Here is a 21,588-nt window from a genome sequence, read left to right on the forward strand (position 1 = left end):
ATGACTGAGACCCCTGATAAACCACCAGCGAAAAAGGAATTTGTCATCAGGTTTTTTTTATGAAATATGAGAGCAGAATGCTGTAAGCACAGAGATCCTGATTCCAGCAATGTGCCACTTAGGCCAGCTTCACACTAGCGTATGGAGGAGCTGCGGAGGGATGCAGACTTCCACTGTGAAGCTCCACCCACTGCCAAGCCTCCTCCATTCAGCTCCGCCTACATCGGCATGTGGCCTGCGTACCCTAGCTTTAGAAAATGGGTATGCAGGCCATGCCGATGTATGCGGATGCCTCCACATGCATCGTTTTGACAGTGGGGTGACTGCAACAAAATCCAACATGTTGCTTTCGGCTCAGGTCGCCGCACCATCAAAACAACGCATGCAGAGGCGTCCGCATACATTGGCATGGCCTGCATACCTAATGCTAAAGATAGGGTATGCAGGTCGCATGCAGACATAGGCGGAGCTGAACAGAGGAGGCGCTGCAGTGGGTGGAGCTTCACAGAGGAAGTCCACATCCCTCCGCAGCTCCATCATACGCTAGTGTGAAGCTAGCCTTACTGTGTTGCTTGGTGCAGTGTTGATAAAATCACTGTTTTTTCAGCTGTGGATCTATCAGTCCTTCAGATGCTGAGCTCTGTATAACTCCGCCCACATCACTGATTGGCAGCTTGCTATGTACACTTTGCACAGGCAGCAAATGCCAATCAGTGGTGGGAACAAGTTACACAGAGCAGGTGGACTACATGGCACAAGACAACGAGTCCTCTAGTGATAATCTCATGGTGATAAACACTGATTTGATTGAATATTCAGCCAACAGTTCAGTAAATGACACATTGCTGGAATCAGTAGCTCTGCCCCTACTTGATACTGCTCTTAGATTGTAGCGCAAAAACCAGGTACTAGAATCCCTTTAAATATAATAACAGCAACGTTAATTTAATTACTGTGAGCATATCCCAAGTGACATTTTATGACATGTTGAGGCAATGATACTTGAGATACTCTCACAACTCTTCAAGCTTTTGTTTTTATTCAGTAAGTCAGGTAAACAAGTGGAAAATTAATTTTCAAAGTACAACATGTATGAATGGAGGAAGGAAAATCACCATTATGAATGTTCACCATTTTCAGAAAAGTAAAAAAATGTAATACAGTAGAAGAAAAATACAGATGATGCCAAGTAAATTCTAATACTTCTTTCTGGTCATCAGATATTCTTCAATATAATCAATAAAGATGTCAAATTCCCCAACTGCTTTGTAGATCCCTTGTTCCTTTAACTGTAAGTTAAGAGAATAAGAAACATAATTGATTACTATTATTTTAATATATTGTGGATGTTGACCAGTTAACTGCTACTGTTACAAATACTACTACAATTACTGTTACTAGTGAAACAACTATTACCACTACTAATACTAAAATTACTACAAAGACTACTATAAGGCCAAATCCACACATTCAGTATTTGGTCAGCATTTTACATCAGTCTTTATAAACCACAACCAGGAGTGGGTGATAAATACAGAAGTGGTGATGTGTTTATATTATACTTCTCTTATTGTTCTTTTCCAGATTTTGGCTACAAATACTGATGTAAAATACTGACCAAATGCTGAATATGTATTATTATAACTATTACTACCCAATACTAAAACTACAATTACTTTTACTGCTAAAATAACAATTATTGTTACTACTACAATTACTATTTCAACTAAAATGACTATTTTCTACCATTACTACTAATGATACAGCTAAAACTAGTGCTATTACTAATACAACAGTAGGGACTACTGCAAAAACTACTACCATTAATTTTAGTACTACTAGTACTCCTACATCTATTACTATTAAAATTGCTACTACAAAACCATCTACTGCCACAATTACTATTACTTCTAAAACAACTAATATTATCATTACTGCTGTTACCACTAAAACTACAATTATTACTACTAAAACAACAATTATTGCTTCTACTAGCACTACTACGACATTTACTATTGCTACTAAAACAACAATTATTGCTTCTGTTACTATTGCTACTACTAGCAATGAAAGCTACAATTACTATTACTACTAAAACAATTATTGCTTTTAATACTACTATTGCAATTATTATTACTACTAAAATAACTGTTATTACTACTACTATTAATACTACCGATAAAACTTCTATTACTAATAAAAAGGTATCACTACTATGACTACTACACAAACTGCTACTACAATTACTATTACTAGTAAAAGAACTTTTACTGCTGCTACTACTACTATAAAACTAAAATCACTATTACTAAAACTACTACATCTACTACAAAACTACTACTGCTATAGTTACTACTAGAATTACTATTACTACTAAATCAATTATCACTATTCCTGCTACTGAAAATACTACATTACCACTCCAATTTTTACTACAATTACAGTAACTTCCACAACTATTACTACTACAAAAACTACTACTACAACCACAACATATGCTAAATACAGTAATTACTTCACCACAGTTGCTATTACAACTAAAACAACTGTTACTACTGCAAACACTACTACCATAGTAAACTAGTAAATAGTACTGCAAACAATACTACAGATATGTCACATTTTCAAAATTTCTATCTAGAAACTCTCAAAATACTACATTGTTGTCATGTTTACATAGATTGTGTAATTGCAGTGAAATAGTTGATGTCATACATAGAGGACAGCGCTTGTGTAATGGATAGTAGTAACGGATGGTGAAGTCAATTATCACATGTATGGTAACCTAATGAATCATTCATAGTTCATGCCACTTATCATGTACTTCAGAATTATTGCAAAATATATAAACATATCTATGTGTGCATACAGTGTATATTTACATTTACACTCCGTAATAATTCAGAAGTATAGTAAGAATACATATATATGTATGTATATACAGTATATATATATACTGCTCAAAAAAATAAAAGGAACACTAAAATACCACATACTATGTTATAGTGCTCCCTTTAATTTTTTGAGCAGTGTATATACAATATATACATATATACATAAATAAATAAATATATATATATCTATGTTTCATTGCAGCCATTTGGTAAATTCAAAAAAGTTCATTTTTTTCTCATTAATGTACACTCTGCACCCCATCTTGACTGGAAAAAAACAGAAATGTTAAATTTTTTGCAAATTAATTAAAAAGGAAAAATTGAAATATCACATGGTCATACAGGAAAGATGGATCTACCTGTGGCAAGACATTTTTGTATGATGGACCACAACACCAGGGATATGAAATTACTGGTATTGAAAGGTAACTCCGCATCTCAGAGAGAGAGAAGAGTCTGTGAGTATAAATTTATGACGACCTTTGACACTCTCAATGCTGGAATGAATGTGTCGCATGGATTTATGTCTTTTTACATCAATTAAGGAATTTGCTCCTAAGACCTTGTGGGGGCATCACAACACATTAGGAGACTCCAATCAGAGGACGATAAAACATCTGGACTCCTTATCTATGAACTGGTCCAATATTTATGTTTCTCCCTAATATAATCATAATTCTGCTTCACGTCACTTGTCTCATCTATTGCATTTTTTCTGTGCTGTATTGTGCATAAATATGTGACTCTTCAGATTTTGTATTAGTCTATGCCTGATGAAGAGACCTCAGTAGTCTCGAAAGCTTGCAATGTGTTACCATCTTTTCAGTTAGCCATTAAAAGGTATCAACCACTGAGGGCTCTCAATTCTGAATATTTTTCTCACATGGTCATAAGTATTCAGACCCTTTGCTCAGACACTCATATTTAAGTCACATGCTGTCCATTTCCTTGTGATCCTCCTTGAGATGGTTCTACTCCTTCACTGGAGTCCAGCTGTGTTTAATTAAACTGATAGGACTTGATTTGTAAAGCCGCATTCCTGTCTATATAAGACCTCACAGCTCACAGTGCATGTCAGACCAAATGAGAATCATGAAGTCAAAGAAACTGGCCAAGAATCCCAGAGATAGAATAGTGGCAAAGTACACGTCTGGCCAAGGTTACAAAAGAATATCTGCAGTACTCAAAGTTCATAAGAGCACAGTGGCCTCCATAATCCTTAAATGGAAGAAGTTTGGGACCACCAGAAGTCTTCCTAGACCTGGCCGTCCAGCCAAACTGAGCAAGCGTGGGAGAAGAGCCTTGGTGAGAGAGGTAAAGAAGAACCCCAAGATCACTGTGGCTGAGCTCCGCAGATGCAGTAGCGAGATGGGAGAAAGTTTCACAAAGTCAACTATCACTGCAGCCCTCCACCAGTCGGGCCAGTATGGCAGAGGGTCCCAACGGAAGCCTCTCCTCAGTGCCAGACATATTAAAGCTGGCATAGAGTTTGCTAAAAAACACATCAAGGACTCCCAGACTATAAGAAATAAGATTCTCTAGTCTGATGAGCCGAAGATAGAACTTTTTAGTGATAATTCTAAGCGGTATATGTGGAGAACACCAGGCACTGCTCATCACCTGCCCAATACAATCCCAACAGTGAAACATGTTGGTGACAGCATCATGCTATGGTGGTGTTTTTCAGCTGCAGGGACAGGACAACTATTTGCAATTGAAGGAAACATGAATGTGGCCAAGTACAGAGATATCTTGGATGAAAACCTCTTCCAGAGTGCTCTGGACCTCAGACTTGGCCGAAGGTTCACCTTCCAATGAGACAATGACCCTAAACACACAGCTAATATAACAAAGGAGTGGCTTCAGAACAACTCTTGGACCATTCTTGACTGGCCCAGCCAGAGCCCTGACCTAAACCCAATTGAGTATCTCTGAAGAGACCTGAAAATGGCTGTCCACCAACGTTCACCATCCAACCTGACGGAACTGGAGAGGATCTGCAAGGAAGAATGGCAGAGGATCCCCAAATCCTGGTGTGAAAAACTTGTTGCATCATTCCCAAGAAGATTCAAGGCTATACTAGGTCTAAAGGGTGCTTCTACTCAATACTGAGCAGAGGGTCTGAATACTTATGACCATGTGATATTTCAGTTTTTCTTTTTCAATAAATTTGCAAAAATTTCTAGATTTCTGTTTTTTTTCAGTCAAGATGGGGTGCAAGGTGTACATTAATGAGAATTAATATGAACTTTTTTGAATTTACTAAATGGCTGCAATGAAACAAAGAGTGAAAAATGTAAAGGGGTCTGAATACTTTCAGTACCCACTGTGTGTATATATATATATATATATATATATATATATATATACACACACACACATATATATATATATTGTACACATCACATATATATTTATGCCTTGTACATACATTCTTTGTCACCACAACTGATTGGGCAGCAGTCCCTTTCCTGTATGGTAGCACAGCTATAAATACCATAGTTTCTTCCCTATATACAGTATTCCCTATATACTGCACAATTAGCATGTTCCTAGACCAACAAACTTCTTCAAAAGCGATGTCGGTAGAAGGTCGAACAGGAAACATTAGCTTGGAACATTGCTTAATACACGAAGACACCTTGCCCTTTTATTCAAGCAGGAAATCTAGTTTCTCGCTCTGTTAGTGAATAGGCAATCTGTTATACCCTTTAATTACTTATTAGGGTTTTCCGGTTTTATGTAAATACAAATGTTATTCTTTTTTATAATGAAAAGTTGAGCAATTTGTGAATGTGCATGTTTATTTTCAGTATCAATTCCTTTAAGTTTTCAAGATATTAGCTGCTGGTCTATAGGAACCTTCATCGCTTGCTTCCAGATTAATAATAATAATAATAATAAATTTTATTTTTATAGCGCCGACATATTCCGCAGCACTTTACATTTCAGAGGGGATTTGTACAGACAATAGACATTACAGCATAACAATAATCACATACAGTAGATTATAACACATACCAAGAGGAAAGAGGGCCCTGCTCGCAAGCTTACAGTCTATGAGGAAAGAGGGAGACACGAAAGGTGGGTGGTAACAGTTACCCTGAATTGTATGGACCAGTCATAATGTTAAGTGTGTAACAGTACAGACACAGAGGGCTAATGGAGGCATAAAGCATGTGGGAACATGATGCGGGGAACCTGGTTATGGTAAAACTTTTGGCTCTGCCACACAGGGATAGATTAGGTTAATGTGTTGGGGTGGTAGGCCAGTCTGAATAAATGCGTTTTCAGGACACGCTTAAAATTGTGGGGATTGGGGACTAATCGTATTGACCTGGGAAGTGCATTCCAAAGAATTGGTGCGGCACGTGTAAAGTCTTGGAGACGGGAGTGGGAGGTTCTGACTATTGAGGATGCTAATCTCAGGTCATCAGCAGAACGGAGGGCGCGGGTAGGGTGGTATACTGAAACAAGGGAGGAGATGTAGGGTGGTGCTGAGCCATGGAGGGCTTTGTGAGTGAGGGTAATAAGTTTATACTGAATTCTGGAGTGGATGGGTAGCCAGTGTAATGACTGGCACAAGGTAGAGGCATCAGTGTAACGATTGGTGAGGAATAAGATCCTGGCTGCAGCATTCAAGACAGATTGGAGAGGGGAGAGTTTGGTAAGAGGGAGACCGATTAGAAGAGAGTTACAATAGTCGAGACGAGAATGAATAAGAGAAACAGTAAGAGTTTTTGCAGAGTCAAAGGTAAGAAAAGGTCGAATTCTAGAAATGTTTTTGAGGTGCAGATGACAAGAGCGAGCCAGTGATCGAATGTGGGGGGCAAAGGAAAGCTCGGAATCAAGTATGACCCCAAGACAGCGGGCCTGTTGCTGGGGAGTAATAGTGGAACCACACACAGAAATGGCAATGTCGGGTATAGGTACATTAGTAGAGGGAGGAAACACCAGGAGTTCAGTCTTTGACAGGTTCAGTTTCAGATATAGTGAGGACATGATATTAGACACAGCGTTTAGACAATCGCCAGTGTTTTCTAGAAAGGCTGGCGTGATGTCAGGAGAAGAAGCGTATAATTGGGTGTCATCAGCATAGAGATGATACTGGAAACCAAATCTACTGATTGTTTGACCAATAGGGGCAGTGTACAAGGAGAAGAGGAGGGGACCTAGAACCGATCCTTGGGGGACCCCAACAGTAAGGGGAAAATGAGAGGAGGAGGAACCGGCAAAAGATACAGTAAAGGAGCGGTCGGAGAGATAGGAGGAGAACCAGGAGAGAACGGTATCCTTGAGGCCAATGGAACGGAGCATAGTGAGGAGGAGCTGATGATCCACAGTGTCGAATGCTGCAGAGAGATCCAAGAGAATTAGCATGGAGTAATGACCATTTGATTTAGCTGTTAGCAGATCATTAGAGACTTTAGTGAGGGCAGTTTCAGTGGAGTGTAAAGAGCGGAAACCGGATTGGAGAGGGTCGAGAAGAGAGTTTTCTGAGAGATAGCGGATAAGACGGTAGTGGACCAGGCGTTCCAGGAGTTTAGAGATGAAGGGAAGATTAGAGACAGGTCTATAGTTAGCGGCACAGTTTTGGTCGAGGGATGGTTTTTTAAGTAGTGGATGTATGATGGCATGCTTAAATGAGAAGGGAAAACTACCAGAAGAAAGAGAGAGGTTAAATATTTTAGTAAGGTGAGGGGTGACAGCAGGGGAAAGGGACTGAAGGAGCTGTGACGGAAATGGGTCACTGGTGCAAGTAGTTGGGTGAGAAGATGCAAGGAGCCTGCTTACTTCTTCTTCTGTGACTGGTTCAAAATCAGAGAGTGAGTTAGATGCAGTGGGGGAGGGAGGACGGTGCATGGTATGAGGGGATTTGGAGATAATTTCCTGTCGGATCTGGTCAATTTTTTCTTTGAAGTAATTGGCCAGATCGTCAGCTCGGAGCTCCGTGGTTGGGGCCTGTACTCTTGGATTGAGTAGAGAATGAAAAGTGTCAAAGAGACGTTTCGGGTTATTGGACAGTGAGCTGATGAGGGTGTTGAAATAGGTTTGTTTGGAGAGGTGAAGGGCAGTGTTGTATGTTCTAAGCATAAACTTAAAATGGATGATTCTGAAAATCAACCCTGATCATGAGTTGGTCACATTGGTACGTGGCTTATTGTAAGGCCTCTTTCACAGATCAGTGTATCTGATACATGTGGTGACAGTTTTCACACGTATCGGAGACACTTACACACATAGACACAATCATGTGAATGGGTCTGTGCACATGTCAGTGTATTTCCACGGACCATGAGTCCGTGTGACCCACACATAAATATGTCTGTTTTTTAACGGCAGCATGGGCCACAAAACACACGCACATGTGCACATGTATGACACACTGGGATGTAATCCATGTGACACGTACCGTCCGTCGTCTGAGAAGCAGTGGTACTGTAAACACTGTTCCCCGGGGCCGGGTGCTGATGATGGCTTTCATCATTCTCCCCTGCTCTGCCGGTGATCAGCGCGAGTACGGGAGAATAATGAGAGTTGTATTCAAGTAATAACAATGGCAGCAGGTGGCTTATGGGACTATTACTCACATTGGCCTACACCTGTTGCCGCTAATAACAGTGATAGCAGGCGGTGGCTGTTGGGAGTGTTCATCACCAGATGCCTGCGCTATAAATAAATAAATACATTAAAAATGGTTCCCCTGTATTTTCTATAACCAACCAGGCAAAACTGACAGCTGGGAGCTGTAACCCTCAGCTGTCAGCGTTTGCAAGGCTGGTTATCAAGAATAGAGGGGTCCTCACTCTGTTTTTTTTAATTATTTAAATAATTTAAAAAAAATGGTGTGGTGTACTCCCATTTTTGACAACCAGCATTGCTAAAGCTGAGAGCTGGTGGCTTGTATTCTCAGGCTGGTAAGGGGCCATGGATATTGACCCGCCCAGCCTAAAAATAGAAGCTTGTAGCTGCCCAAAAAAGGCACATCTATTAGATGCACCAATTCTGGCACTTTGCTCGGCTCTTCCCACTAGCCCTGTAGTGGTGGCAAGTACGGTTCACATTTGTGGGGTTGATGTCACCTTTGTATTCTCAGGTGACATCAAGCCCATGGCTTAGTGATGTAGAGGCATTTATAAGATGCCTATCCATTACTAATTCTATAGTTATATTGTAAATAAAGGCACAGCAGGTGTAAAGTACCGTGTATACTCGTGTATAAGCCGACCCCCCCTAATTTTGCCACAAAAAACTGGGAAAACTTATTGACTCGCGTATAAGCCTAGGGTGGAAAATGCAGCAGCTACTGGTAAATTTCAAAAATAAAAATAGATACCAGAAAAAGTAAAATTAATTGAGACATCAGTAGGTTAAATGTTTTTGAATATCCATATTGAATCAGGAGCCCCATATAATGCTTCATACAGTTCATGATGGCCCCATAAGATGCTCCATACAAAACACACCCCATATAATGCTCCATAAAGGTTAATAATGGCCCCATATGATGACCCATAGAATAATATGCCCCATATGCTGCTCCATAAATGTTATGCCCCCATAAGATGCTCCATAGATTATGGCCCCATAAGATGCTCCATAGAATATGCCCCAATAAGATGCTCCATAGAATATGCCACCATAAGATGCTCCATAGAATCTGCCACCATAAGATGCTCCATACAATATGCCCTCATAAGATGCTCCATAGAATAGGCCCCCATAAAATTCCCCATAAGATGCGCCCCTATAAGATGCCCCATAAGATGCTCCATAGAATATGCCCCCATAAGATGCCCCATAGAATATGCACCCATAAGATGCTCCATAGAATAGGCCCCCATAAGAAGCCCCATAGAATATGCCCCCATAAGATTCTCCATAGATTTTGCCCCATGTGCTGCCCCATAAGATTCTCCATAGATTATGCCCCCATATGCTGCCCCATAAAATGACCCATAGAAAAATCCCCAGATGCTGCCGCTGCAAGTAAAAAAAAAATTACATACTCACCTCTCCGTCGCTGGGGGCCAGGTGCCGGTGTCGCTGCTGGCTCAGGACCTGGCACCTGAGATATTCACCTGTCCCCGGTCCATCGCTGCTCGCCACTGTCTGCCACTTCGTCTGTCAGTGACGTTCAGGCAGTAAGGGCGTGGCACGCACTAACTACGTCATCGCGCCCTCTTACCTAAACATCACTGACAGAAGATGCGGCAGGCAGCCGAGAGCAGCGTGGGAATGGGGACAGGTGAATATAGCATATACTCACCCCCACAGCGCATCTCTGCAACCCCGTTCTCCCACAGTCTCCAGTGCCTGCCTTCAGCGGTCACATGATACCGCTCATTAAAGACATGAATATGCGCATATTCATGTCTTTAATGAGGGGTACCACGTGACCACTGAAGGCAGACCCCTGAGACTGTGAGACAAGCAGGGGGGCTGCAGAGATGCGCTGGGGGTCAGTATGATCTGACAGCCCTGCTCCCCCTCCCCGCCGACTCCCTGACAAATATGCCTCACGTATAAGCCGAGAGGGGGACTTTCAGCCCAAAAAAATGGGCTGAAAATCTTGGCTTATATGTAAGTATATACGGTACTTTATTAGAAATAATACAAAACACAATTTTCCATTTTTATTTAAAAATAACAATCACACTTATAATCACCTACTGTCTAATTGCACCGAATTCCTCGTCTCCTGTAATAAAACAAAAATAAACAAGCAACAATATCCCTCACCAGTTCGTCGTTCTGTCCCACGCTGTAATCCATGTCTGGGGATAAATACAGTCATATGTAAAAGTTTGGGCACCCCTATTAATGTTAACCTTTTTTCTTTATAACAATTTTGGTTTTTGCAACAGGTATTTCAGTTTCATATATCTAATAACTGATGGACTCAGTTATATTTCTGGATTCAAATGAGGTTTATTGTGCTAACAGAAAATGTGCAATCTGCATTTAAACAAAATTTGACCGGTGCAAAAGTATGGGCACCCTTATCATTTTCTTGATTTGAACACTCCTAACTACTTTTTACTGACTTCCTGAAGAACTAAATTGGTTTTGTAACCTCATTGAGCTTTGAACTTCATAGCCAGGTGTATCAAATCATGAGAAAAGGTTTTTAAAGTGGCCACTTGCAAGTAGTTCTCCTATTTGATTCTCCTATGAAGAGTGGCATCATGGGCTCCTCAAAACAACTCTCAAATGATCTGAAAACAAAGATTATTCAACATAGCTTTTCAGGGGAAGGATACAAAAAGTTGTCTCAGAGATTTAACCTGTCAGTTTCCACTGTGAGGAACATAGTAAGGAAATGGAAGAACACAGGTACAGTTCTTGTTAAGCCCAGAAGTGGCAGGCCAAGAAAAATATCCACAAGGCAGAGAAGAAGAATGGTGAGAACAGTCAAGGACAATCCACAGACCACCTCCAAAGACCTGCAGCATCATCTTGCTGCAGATGGTGTCACTGTGCATCGGTCAACAATACAGCGCATGCATAACGCCTTTTTGTATGACCAAACAACTCAATCTTTGTTTCATCAGTCCACAGGACCTTCTTCCAAAATGTAACTGGCTTGTCCCAATGTGCTTTTGCAGACCTCAGGCGACTCTGTTTGTGGCGTGCTGGCAGAAACGGCTTCTCTCGCATCACTCTCCCATACAGCTTCTCCTTGTGCAAAGTGCACTGTATTGTTGACCGATGCACAGTGACACCATCTGCAGCAAGATGATGCTGCAGGTCTTTGGAGGTGGTCTGTGGATTGTCCTTGACTGTTCTCACCATTCTTCTTCTCTGCCTTTCTGATATTTTTCTTGGTCTGCCACTTCTGGGCTTAACAAGAACTGTACCTGTGTTCTTCTATTTCCTTACTATGTTCCTCACAGTGGAAACTGACAGGTTAAATCTCTGAGACAACTTTTTGTATCCTTCCCCTGAAAAGCTATGTTGAATAATCTTTGTTTTCAGATCATTTGAGAGTTGTTTTGAGGAGCCCATGATGCCACTCTTCATAGGAGAATCAAATAGGAGAACTACTTGCAAGTGGCCACCTTAAATACCTTTTCTCATGATTTGATACACCTGGCTATGAAGTTCAAAGCTCAATGAGGTTACAAAACCAATTTAGTGCTTCAGGAAGTCAGTAAAAATTTTGTTTAAATGCAGATTGCACATTTTCTGTTAGTACAATAAACCTCATTTGAATCCAGAAATATAACTGAGTCCATCAGTTATTAGATATATGAAACTGAAATACCTGTTGCAAAAAACAAAATTGTTATAAAGAAAAAAGGTTAACATTAATAGGGGTGCCCAAACTTATACATATGACTGTAGTTTTCAACCTAGACGGTTCCAAGATGAGACCGTCCAGGCTTAGAACCACTGGTGAAGGAGCTGCTGCAAGAGCAGCATCATTGACCAGAGGTGACATCATCGTGATTACCACCGGTCAGTAAGGCTGCATTCTCAGCCGGTGTGAACTGCGGTGACCTCAGAACTGTGGGAAAAAATCAGTGTTGAGGTCACCGCAGTTCAGCTCAGAGAGTTCACTGCAGATCATGATGAGAAATTCTTACAGTGATCTGCTGTGAAGTCACTGAGCTGAACTGTGGTGAACTCAGTGACTTTTTTCCATGGTGCTGAGGTCATCGCAGTCCAGTCTGGTTTGGGAATGTAGTCTCACTGACCGGCGGTAACCTCGATGAGGTCACCGCTGGTCAATGATGCTGGATATTAGCACCATCCAGGTTGAAAACTATTTATCCCCAGACATGGATTACAGCGTGGGACAGAAGGTTGGACAGGTGAGGGATATTGTTGTTTTCTTATTTTTGTTTTATTACAGGAGAGGAGTGATTCAGTGGAATAAGACGTTGTTTCTTCTTTTTAAATAAAAATTTTAAAACTGTTTTCTTTTATTTCTAATAAAGGACTTTATACTGGCTTTGTCTGTGTCAACCCCACAAATATGAACACCAGTTGCCACTTCTACAGGGCTAGTGGAAAGAGCCGGCAAGGCACCAGAATTGGGGCATCTAATAGATGCGCCTTTTCTGAGTGGTTGCTGGCTGCTATTTTTAGGCTGGTGGGAGGTCAATATCCATGGCCACTTACCAGCCTGAGAATACCAGCCCCCAGCTGTATGCTTTAGCAAGGCTGGTTGTCCAAAATGGGAGGGACCCCATGCTGTTTTTTAAATTATTTATTTAAATAATTGAAAAAACCTCTCTATGCTTGATAACACTAGCCTTGCTAACACTGACAGCTGAAGGTTGCAGTCCCTAGCTGTCAGTTTTGTCTGGCTGGTTATAGAAAATACAGGGGAACCCACACAGTTTTTTATTTATTTATTTATTTATTTATAGCGCAGGTGAGGAATACTCCCATCAGCCGCCGCCTGCTGTCACTGTTATTAGCAGCAGGTGTAGGCTGATGGGAGTAATAGTCAGCTGCCTACAGTCATTGTTATCATTTGAATACAACTCTCATCATTTTCACCTGCTCACGCTGATTGCTGGCATAGCAGGGGTGAATGATGAAAGCCGACTTCAGCACTCGGCGCAGGGGAAAAGCGCTGACAGTACCACTGCTTCCCTGCCGCCAGTGCGTGTGATACTGATGCGGCATATGGGCAGCACACAGTTGCCACAAGTGTGCCATACTTATTACACACAGATGAGGATATCTCTGGTACCGTTTTTTCCAGTACCATAAATATCAGGACGTGTGAAACCGTCCTGAGACACAACCTTGCTAAGTGTAATTGGAACAAGCCATGCCACTATGCCTTCATTATGTGAACAGGTAAGATTAGCAACTTTTCTTTTCTTTTAAAGAGTGAATTTATGCTAATTACTAAAACTGGTATTCCCCTTATAAACCTGCTAGATTTCTTTGCAAACTATTCTGTTATGGCAACAACTGAAAGGAAACACACAGTTACACATACCGTATTATACTTTTTCTTTATTTGTTGTACAGCTTTGCTTTTTCTGTCACATGGAAGAAAATGTTGCTGTAAGAGAACAAAGTAATACAGAATATAAATATCATGATGTGATAGAATAACATGATAGAAGAGCAACTGCTTAGCTGTGGTGCTTGCACAATTCAAGGGGTTCTACACTATGAAGCATATTCAAGAAATCCACCAAAACTCCCTACGGGACTCAAGTAAAAGGTTTGCGTGGCTAAAAAGTAAAGTTAGAGTGACTGATGAATTCTCCTGTTTTAGCAGCGACAATGATCGTTCACCAGTGATGAGCAAATGTGCTCGGATAACGTCTTATCCAAGCACGCTTGGGTGTTATCAAGGTATCTTGGGCGTACTCGTATATTATGTTCTAGTCCCTTCGGCTGCATGATTTGTGGCTGTGAGACTGAGGGACTCGAACATAATATACGAGCACACCCAAGATACCCGGATAACATCTGAGCAAAATGGTAATTATTAACAAGTAGAAATATATATATTTTTGCCTATAGCTTATATTTCAATACAATCCATGTACTCACACAGCGTTTTATAGTCTGCTTCAGGTCTATCAGCTTGTCCTTCATGAAATGAACATTGGACTTCACATCATTTTCGGAACCTTTTGCCAGTGGTAGGACATCATCCAAATAGAAGCGAATCATTTCAGATACAGTTTGGCAACCAATTGAACTCTGCAAAAGAAAGTGAGGGGATGTTAACATGAATTTCATGTCTGCCTAGACTGTAAAACGCAAAACAAAAAATTACAGATTATGAATGACACTCATCAGGAGAAGAATTTTTGGAATAACTTTTTTTTGCTTGTGGCTGCATTGACAATATTTGAGTCACATTTATCAGTGTTATCATTTAGCTTAATTTTAGATGAAAAAGTTGTACATTTTGCCTAAAAATGTTGACTACAAAAACAGATACAAAACCTCTGATAAATTCTTTTGTGTAAATCTCTGACATTTATGAAGCAGAGAGTGGGATATTGTAGAAGTCAAATTATATAGGTACGTAGCTGATATGGTTAAAAAGGACACGTCTATGAAGACCTACCTATAATCCAATAGTGTTGATCCATAGGAAGGCAAAATCCCGTATTATTAAGAAAATTTCTACCCAACTACAAAGAGGAATCGGAAATAGTCTCTGTAACAATGTCCCACTCTTTGCTAACATGTAGAAGCAGCTCCAGGCTCCAGCTAAAGTGGACAGTTACGAAAAGCGGCTAAATATGTCCCATAATGGATTGTGGTGAAGGGTTTCCCAAGCTGAAATGAATGTTATACATTTTAATTTTAATAAGCTACTTTACCTTAAAGTCATCCAGCAAATCCTTTTCAAGTAGTATTGTGTCAAGGGCATTATCTTTCATTTGCTAAAAGATAAAAAAAACTAAATAAGTTTGATAGAATGATATTTATGATATATTTATAGTCAAGTAAATTAATGCTGCCATACTGGTTTGCCATAAAGTAGAGGCATCGATATTAGAAATTGAGCATTCAAGGGATTATTGGGAAATTTAATCTTTGTATTTGAACCATGGATTTTATAATCCACACACTGGACTAATGAATAGTAAGATTAACAAGAATCCCAGGTTTGGCTAAGCCCATCAAGTCCTCAAGCCTTGCCACAATCATGGATCTCAAAGGTTTTCAAGAAGGTCTGAGTTCAGCATTACTTAACACCATGATACATTTCTTTTGGGTTGATTTACCAATAACCTATTTGACCCTTTAAGTCATGTTGTGACTTGTTTTAGACTTTTTAGCATGAAGAGAAGCAGAAGGCGTAGTAGAATTTCGCAATGCAGAACCATCATTCCCATGGACCACCAGATATGTTGACCATACACTTTACATACAGTGAAACTTTCATTCTAGGCGGGAGGGCCAGTTAAAAGGGAACCTGTCTTATCCCCAAACACTCTTAACCTGCAGATATGGGGTCAGTCTGTAGTCAAATAGTGTTCTGCAGGATAATAGAATTCTAAAGCTGTCCAGCCGCTGCACTGAAAGCCCGGCTACCAGGAGGAAATAAACTTTATTCCTCCCGGCGGCTTCTACTTTCAGACATAGAGCTATGCTTTTGCTCTTTCAGTCACCGCTCAGCTGTAAACATGCCCTAGTAGGGACTGACACAGCATATTAGTGCACATATGGCTGTCAGTCAAAGTGCTGGGGTTGTGCCTACAGCCGCTGCTCACTATGTACTTACTAGTGACTGTAGATGGGCTTTCAGTGCGGCGGACGGACAGCTTTAGACTGCTATTATCTGCAGATTAACTCCAGATCTGCAGGTTAACAGTCATTTGAGGACATGATAGGTTCTCTTTAAGTTTTATGTGAGAGCATTATCAACATTGAACCTATGATGTGAAGAAGTGAATATTCGATAGCTATGAGTCACCGTGAGATTACGCCACAACCATGCTCGTCTATGTGAGAAGTACTGTCATAGTGAGAAAACGAGTATTTCCTCCACTACTGCTATCTGTCATGTTTGTAGCTTGCTTAGTTGACTAAATTAGCATTACTCTGTGTAGTTTTAGGAGCACTGCCAAACACGAGGAAATCCAAGAACATGTGAAGACACAAACCACAATCTCTTCCAGAGATACTTAAAAATTCTTTCATCTAATAGAGCAACGCAACGGATTTACAAATGTGTTTTGAAGGATATTTCATGGTACCTGCTTCCATAAAATGCTGAGGTAAGAAGGCAGTCTACAGCTTACATAAGTACTAGACCCTAGTGACCTCATATTTTGGACGTGGTGCGGGGGTAATGTTGTGTAACAATTTGGAAAGAGAATTAGCAAAATGCAAATGTTAAGTGAGGTTACATCCTTTATGAAGAGGACCCTGGGTTTGTGACTCACCATCTACATGAGAATTTTATTAAGAAATATCTATATATATAAATGGAAGGTGGCTGACCACTTCAGTATTTTCTGTATCTTCCTCCTTTCACTGCATTACTTAACATGCCACATATTAAAACTCAGTAGTTAAAACCAGATCCCAGGAATTGTGGCTGGAGGTAGGAGAGCAGCATTGCATCCACACATAGTACCTGTAGGTTCATGGAGGTGTTAAAGGAGCAGCGATCACAGAGATAAGAGAGCAGCATTACATCTACGTAGATAGGATCATAGAGGTAAGAGAGCAGCAGCATTACATCTACGTAGATAGGATCATAGAGGTAAGAGAGCAGCAGCATTACATCTACGTAGATAGGATCATAGAGGTAAGAGAGCAGCAGCATTACATCTACGTAGATAGGATCATAGAGGTAAGAGAGGAGCAGCATTACATCCAGCAATGTATCATAATGCATTGTTTAAAAATATATATAATAATGTCTGTTAAAGCACACATCTCCAAGTTTTTTTATTATTATTTTGCTGCTGGTCGTGCTACTAAGCCAAGTTCTCTGTCCCTAGTATTATAATTGCCAGCCACCATCTTCTTCTGTTCCCGGTGGCGGTAGCAGATTGCGAGTTGCCAGATAGCTCCAGTATTTGCTGAGCGATCCAAAAGTCACAAAGCCAATGTCAGTCTATGAAAGCTAGAACAAGGCTCCTATAGCCTTGCTTTGAGGGCTTGTGACTGTTATCTTTGACTTCTGGTCAGTCAGAAATTGTGGTTATAAGATCCCATATCGGAACCAGACAGACTCCAGGAAGAGCTGAATGCGGAGACTGGCAAGTATAACATTAGGGTCAGGGAACTTAGATTAGCAGCACCATTCCAGCACTGTAAGAAAAAAAAAATGAAGTGGTGCTTTAATCACTGCAAAATATGTTGGCGCTATATAGGCAAGCATAATAAACAAAATATAAAAATATATATGTCATGTGTTTTGCATGTTAATAATTACATCCCTTGATATAACTTGTTTGCTGTGGGTAGTCTTTTATCATCTTGAGGCATAAATTGACCAACTGGTACGACCAGAACATGCTCTACCAGTCCTCCCTATAGACCGAAGAGTAAGTTTTGAAGGACAAAGTCTTCATGTTATAAGTAAAGAAAAATATAAAAAGTGGATTGAAAATTAAAATACCATAAACAATCACTTCTATGGCATATCCCATCTTTATAACTGAGTAAATTTGCAGACTGATGGTAAAAGCAAGCACATTTGCAATTTACTTATTATTAAAAATCTTCTGGTTTTAGGAATGATGGATTTTTAATTGTATTGTTTATTGCTCATTGCCTAGGTTACCAGCCACCTTTGCAGCCTATCAGCAGTGGTCGGTTTGCTATGCAAGGGGCACGGCAGTTGGAAGTTCTTTTGCTCTTCTGAAGATGGACACGTCACTGGATCTGACCAGCTTCAGTGTCATCTGCCTCTGCTTGCATCATGGGAGAGCTCTCAGTTCAGATCTACAGCCTGTCAATAATTAGGAGTACACCGTTCCCCTGGAAATGCTCCTGGAGATATAAGCCCTTTATGAATTCTAGCCTATAAATGCTACCCAATATTCAGCAGATTCTTCAGTACATATAGGTCTCAGCCTCCTCTTAGTTCATACTGCTACATTTTGCATGGGAAAAGTAAAATGAGTAAAGAAAAATATAAAGAAAACACATAAAATAAAATACATGATCCATGGAGGAACATAAGAGTGGGTTTTAGTTATTCTATTAGAATACTTACAAAGTAGTTCTTGACTTTCTGGAATGTGGATCTGAGATCTCGGAGCTTGGCAGGGAATATGTGCATAACGCGTTGACAGCTTCCTTCCACATCTCCACTTTGACTCTTCGCCCTTTTGCAGGAAAATAAAATGAACACCAGCAACAAGGAATAAGGCTTCATCTTCTTCTAAGATAAGCAATACTCTTCATAAAAGCAAAAAATGATACAAATTGCCAAGGTCCATTGTCCTGTTATATATTGAGCCTATGGTTTCCTGTTTCCGCCCCGAATGTCATCATCACTCTCTTCTAGTAAATGGCATTTGATGCTCACATGTTGCGTATGTAAATGATGTTCCAAATTCTTGTATGTGGTCTGTTGATTCAGCTCAATTTATTTTTATTCCCGAGTCATTATAGTAAATGTTACATTCTTCATTTTCAGATGGAAACCTCTTCTTTTACATAATGTTAATTCATTTTTGGGGATTTATTATTCAGCTTGACTCGAGTTTCATCTGAATTTCTTCGGTAGTGCTTGCATAATATCATCTCAGGTGATGCACAAACTTTCATTAGTATGTACATTACACTGCAATAATGAATGTATCTTTAGTCAAAAATTAACTAATCTATTAATTGTAGCCTTTCTGCTACAAAGGCTGAAAATGAGATACCCCTACCAAAAATTGGAGACGGGAAAGCTTAGAAATATACAATGTATGTACCAAATTGTGGCCCGCGGATTGCCAACTAAAGTATAGATCTAATTTACAAAACTATCAAATCCGATAAAAACTAATCATTATGAACATTATAATATAAAAAAATAGTGGAATTTCATCAATATTAATATTTGGCCATCAATTATATATTTGACCATAAATTTGTGCTGTAGGACGATAGTTGTCTTTTTGTATAGTATTCTGTACCTACAGGTTTAACATCTAATGTACTGGAAAACAGGAAAAAAAATTCCAACTGCAATAAAATGGGGGACAAAAACCTAATTCCGAAATTGCATTTTGTTTTAAGGCCGGGGTCACACTAACCGACGCAAAATACGGTCCGTAGTTTACATGCGTAATACGGATGAATGACCCCTACATAGTGCTCCGTATGTCATCCGTAATCAAGGTGTGGTGGCGTATTTTGCGCATGTCAGCATCCGTATGCAATCCGTATGGTGAGATTTTCTCGCCGCCTTGCAAAATGGACATATAATGGAGCCCTATGACAGGGTTTATAAAAGAAACGAAATAATAGATATAGACACATAGAATGCATATATATATATATATATATATATATATATATATACACAAGTCATTGAGATAAACATATATATATATAGTGGGTTAATCTAACAAAGGGTTAATGTCACCATTCGATTGTAAGGTGACATTAACCTTTTGTTAGATTAACCCATTCGCCACCGCTACAGGGCAATGGGAAGCCCACGCATTTTTTAACAACGAATTAACCCCTTAAATTAACAACTACAACTCCCAAATTTTGCACACAATCCCTCATCTAATTATTAGTCAGGGACATATAAAAAAACCATGAAATGAAATGGTTTACTGAATGTAAACCATGTGTCATTTCATGTCGGGTAGGGGAATGATTTGATAGAAGCCGGCATTTTAATTAGCGGCTATTCTGCTATGAAGAACTCTGTGAAATATAAATATGTATATATGTTTGTCACAATGACATGTATGTGTATATATATGTATTCTATGTGTCTATATCTAATCTTTCGTTTCTTTATTAAACCTGTCAGTGTGAGTTTACTGTATAGCGCACTGAATTGCCGGCTTTTCTAAAAGACACCGGGTGCGTATTTCTCGCAAGTCACATGTGTGGTCCGTGTGTAATGCGTATTTTTAGCGCACCCATAGACTTTCATTGGCGTACTACGGGCGTAGTACGCTGAAAATCGCAGCATGCTGCGATTGGCATGGACAGTAGAATACGGACGAGAAATATATGGCTGTTGGGAGCTAACCCATAGAGAATCATTTGTCCGTGTGTAATGCGTGGTTTTAACGCCTCTCACTCGTCCGTATTCCTCTCTAGTGTGACCCCGGCCTTAGAGTTTAATACATTCATTGTGCCAACATGATTCTTCAGATAAATGCAATTTCAGCAAAATTGCAGAAATTTGTAAAAAAAAAATTTTTGGTTTGTGTTACTATATCATGAGACCTGTGCCTTTTTTTTCCGTCAATGAAGCTGTATAAGGAGATTTTTTTTTTGCATGGTGAGCTGCTGCTTTTATTGATCCTACATTACTTCATACATATGAACATTTTTTGGAAGGTGATGCTGTGACCTAAAAATAGCAATTTTAGTAATTCTCAATTTTTTTTTTGCTTTACACTGTTTCTAATTTTATATTTTGATTATTGGGACTGTAACAGAAGCAGCAATAATAGGGGCGTTTCAAATATTTTATGTATTTTTCTATTTTTAAAAATTTTTGTCCTATTTTTATTAGTCTCCTCATGGGAATTAAACCTGCGATCATCTGATTACTTGTTCTATATTGCAATATAGCTGTATTTGGGGATAGGCTTCACATGAATACCGACATGAAAGGCTATGGGGCGTTCAGCAGGCACCTAGCTGCCACTGCAGCCAATCAAAACCCAGTGATTATACTGAGGGGGCTGACTGGTGCCTGGAAAGTTGTGCCCCCGTGACTGCGCTCCTTAAATGCTGCTGTTAGACATTGACAGCAACATTTAAGTGATTAGCAGCAGTGATCGGAGCTCGGCTTGATCATAGTCGTTGGTATTGGCAATGTATAGTTTGGGCTCAGTTCCTGAGACCGCTCAATGTACTCACGCTTAGCAAGGGACATACATGTATGCAGGGTGGGACTGAAGAGCCAAGGGGCCATCATGAACCAACTCCAGGGCCCCACTTTTTAACCAAATGCAAATTTGACATTATCCTCAATCACAAATTTATGTAACAATGAACTGGATAGAATGATAAATGAATAAGATGCTGCCTTTGTTTGTACCTAGTG

At 39.9% G+C, this 21,588-nt stretch overlaps 1 protein-coding gene across 1 annotated transcript; it reads right to left on the bottom strand.

Moving 5' to 3' along the window:
- Positions 1-1,196: 1,196 nt before the first annotated feature.
- LOC141099160 (interleukin-10-like) lies at positions 1,197-18,823 on the bottom strand. Its single transcript, XM_073587304.1, has 5 exons — positions 18,568-18,823; positions 15,209-15,271; positions 14,424-14,576; positions 13,858-13,923; positions 1,197-1,289 (listed from the first exon to the last, which is right to left on the bottom strand). Exons 1-5 carry the CDS (start codon positions 18,727-18,729, stop codon positions 1,197-1,199), a joined length of 537 nt encoding a protein of 178 aa, XP_073443405.1. The 5' UTR covers positions 18,730-18,823.
- Between the last annotated feature and the right edge of the window lie 2,765 nt (positions 18,824-21,588).

This window comes from Dendrobates tinctorius, unplaced genomic scaffold (genome assembly GCF_039654945.1).
Source record: "Dendrobates tinctorius isolate UK_male_01 unplaced genomic scaffold, ASM3965494v1 ptg000098l, whole genome shotgun sequence".
NCBI lineage: Eukaryota > Metazoa > Chordata > Amphibia > Anura > Dendrobatidae > Dendrobates > Dendrobates tinctorius.

Coding starts and splice junctions, on each gene's coding strand:
- LOC141099160 (XM_073587304.1), bottom strand. CDS start 18,729: ATGAAGCCTTATTCCTTGTTGCTGGTGTTCATTTTATTTTCCTGCAAA. Junction 14,577..15,208: donor ATTTGCTGGATGACTTTAAG/GTAAAGTAGCTT, acceptor TTTCTTTTGCAG/AGTTCAATTGGTTGCCAAAC. Junction 1,290..13,857: donor TAAAGAAAAAGTATAATACG/GTATGTGTAACT, acceptor CTTAACTTACAG/TTAAAGGAACAAGGGATCTA.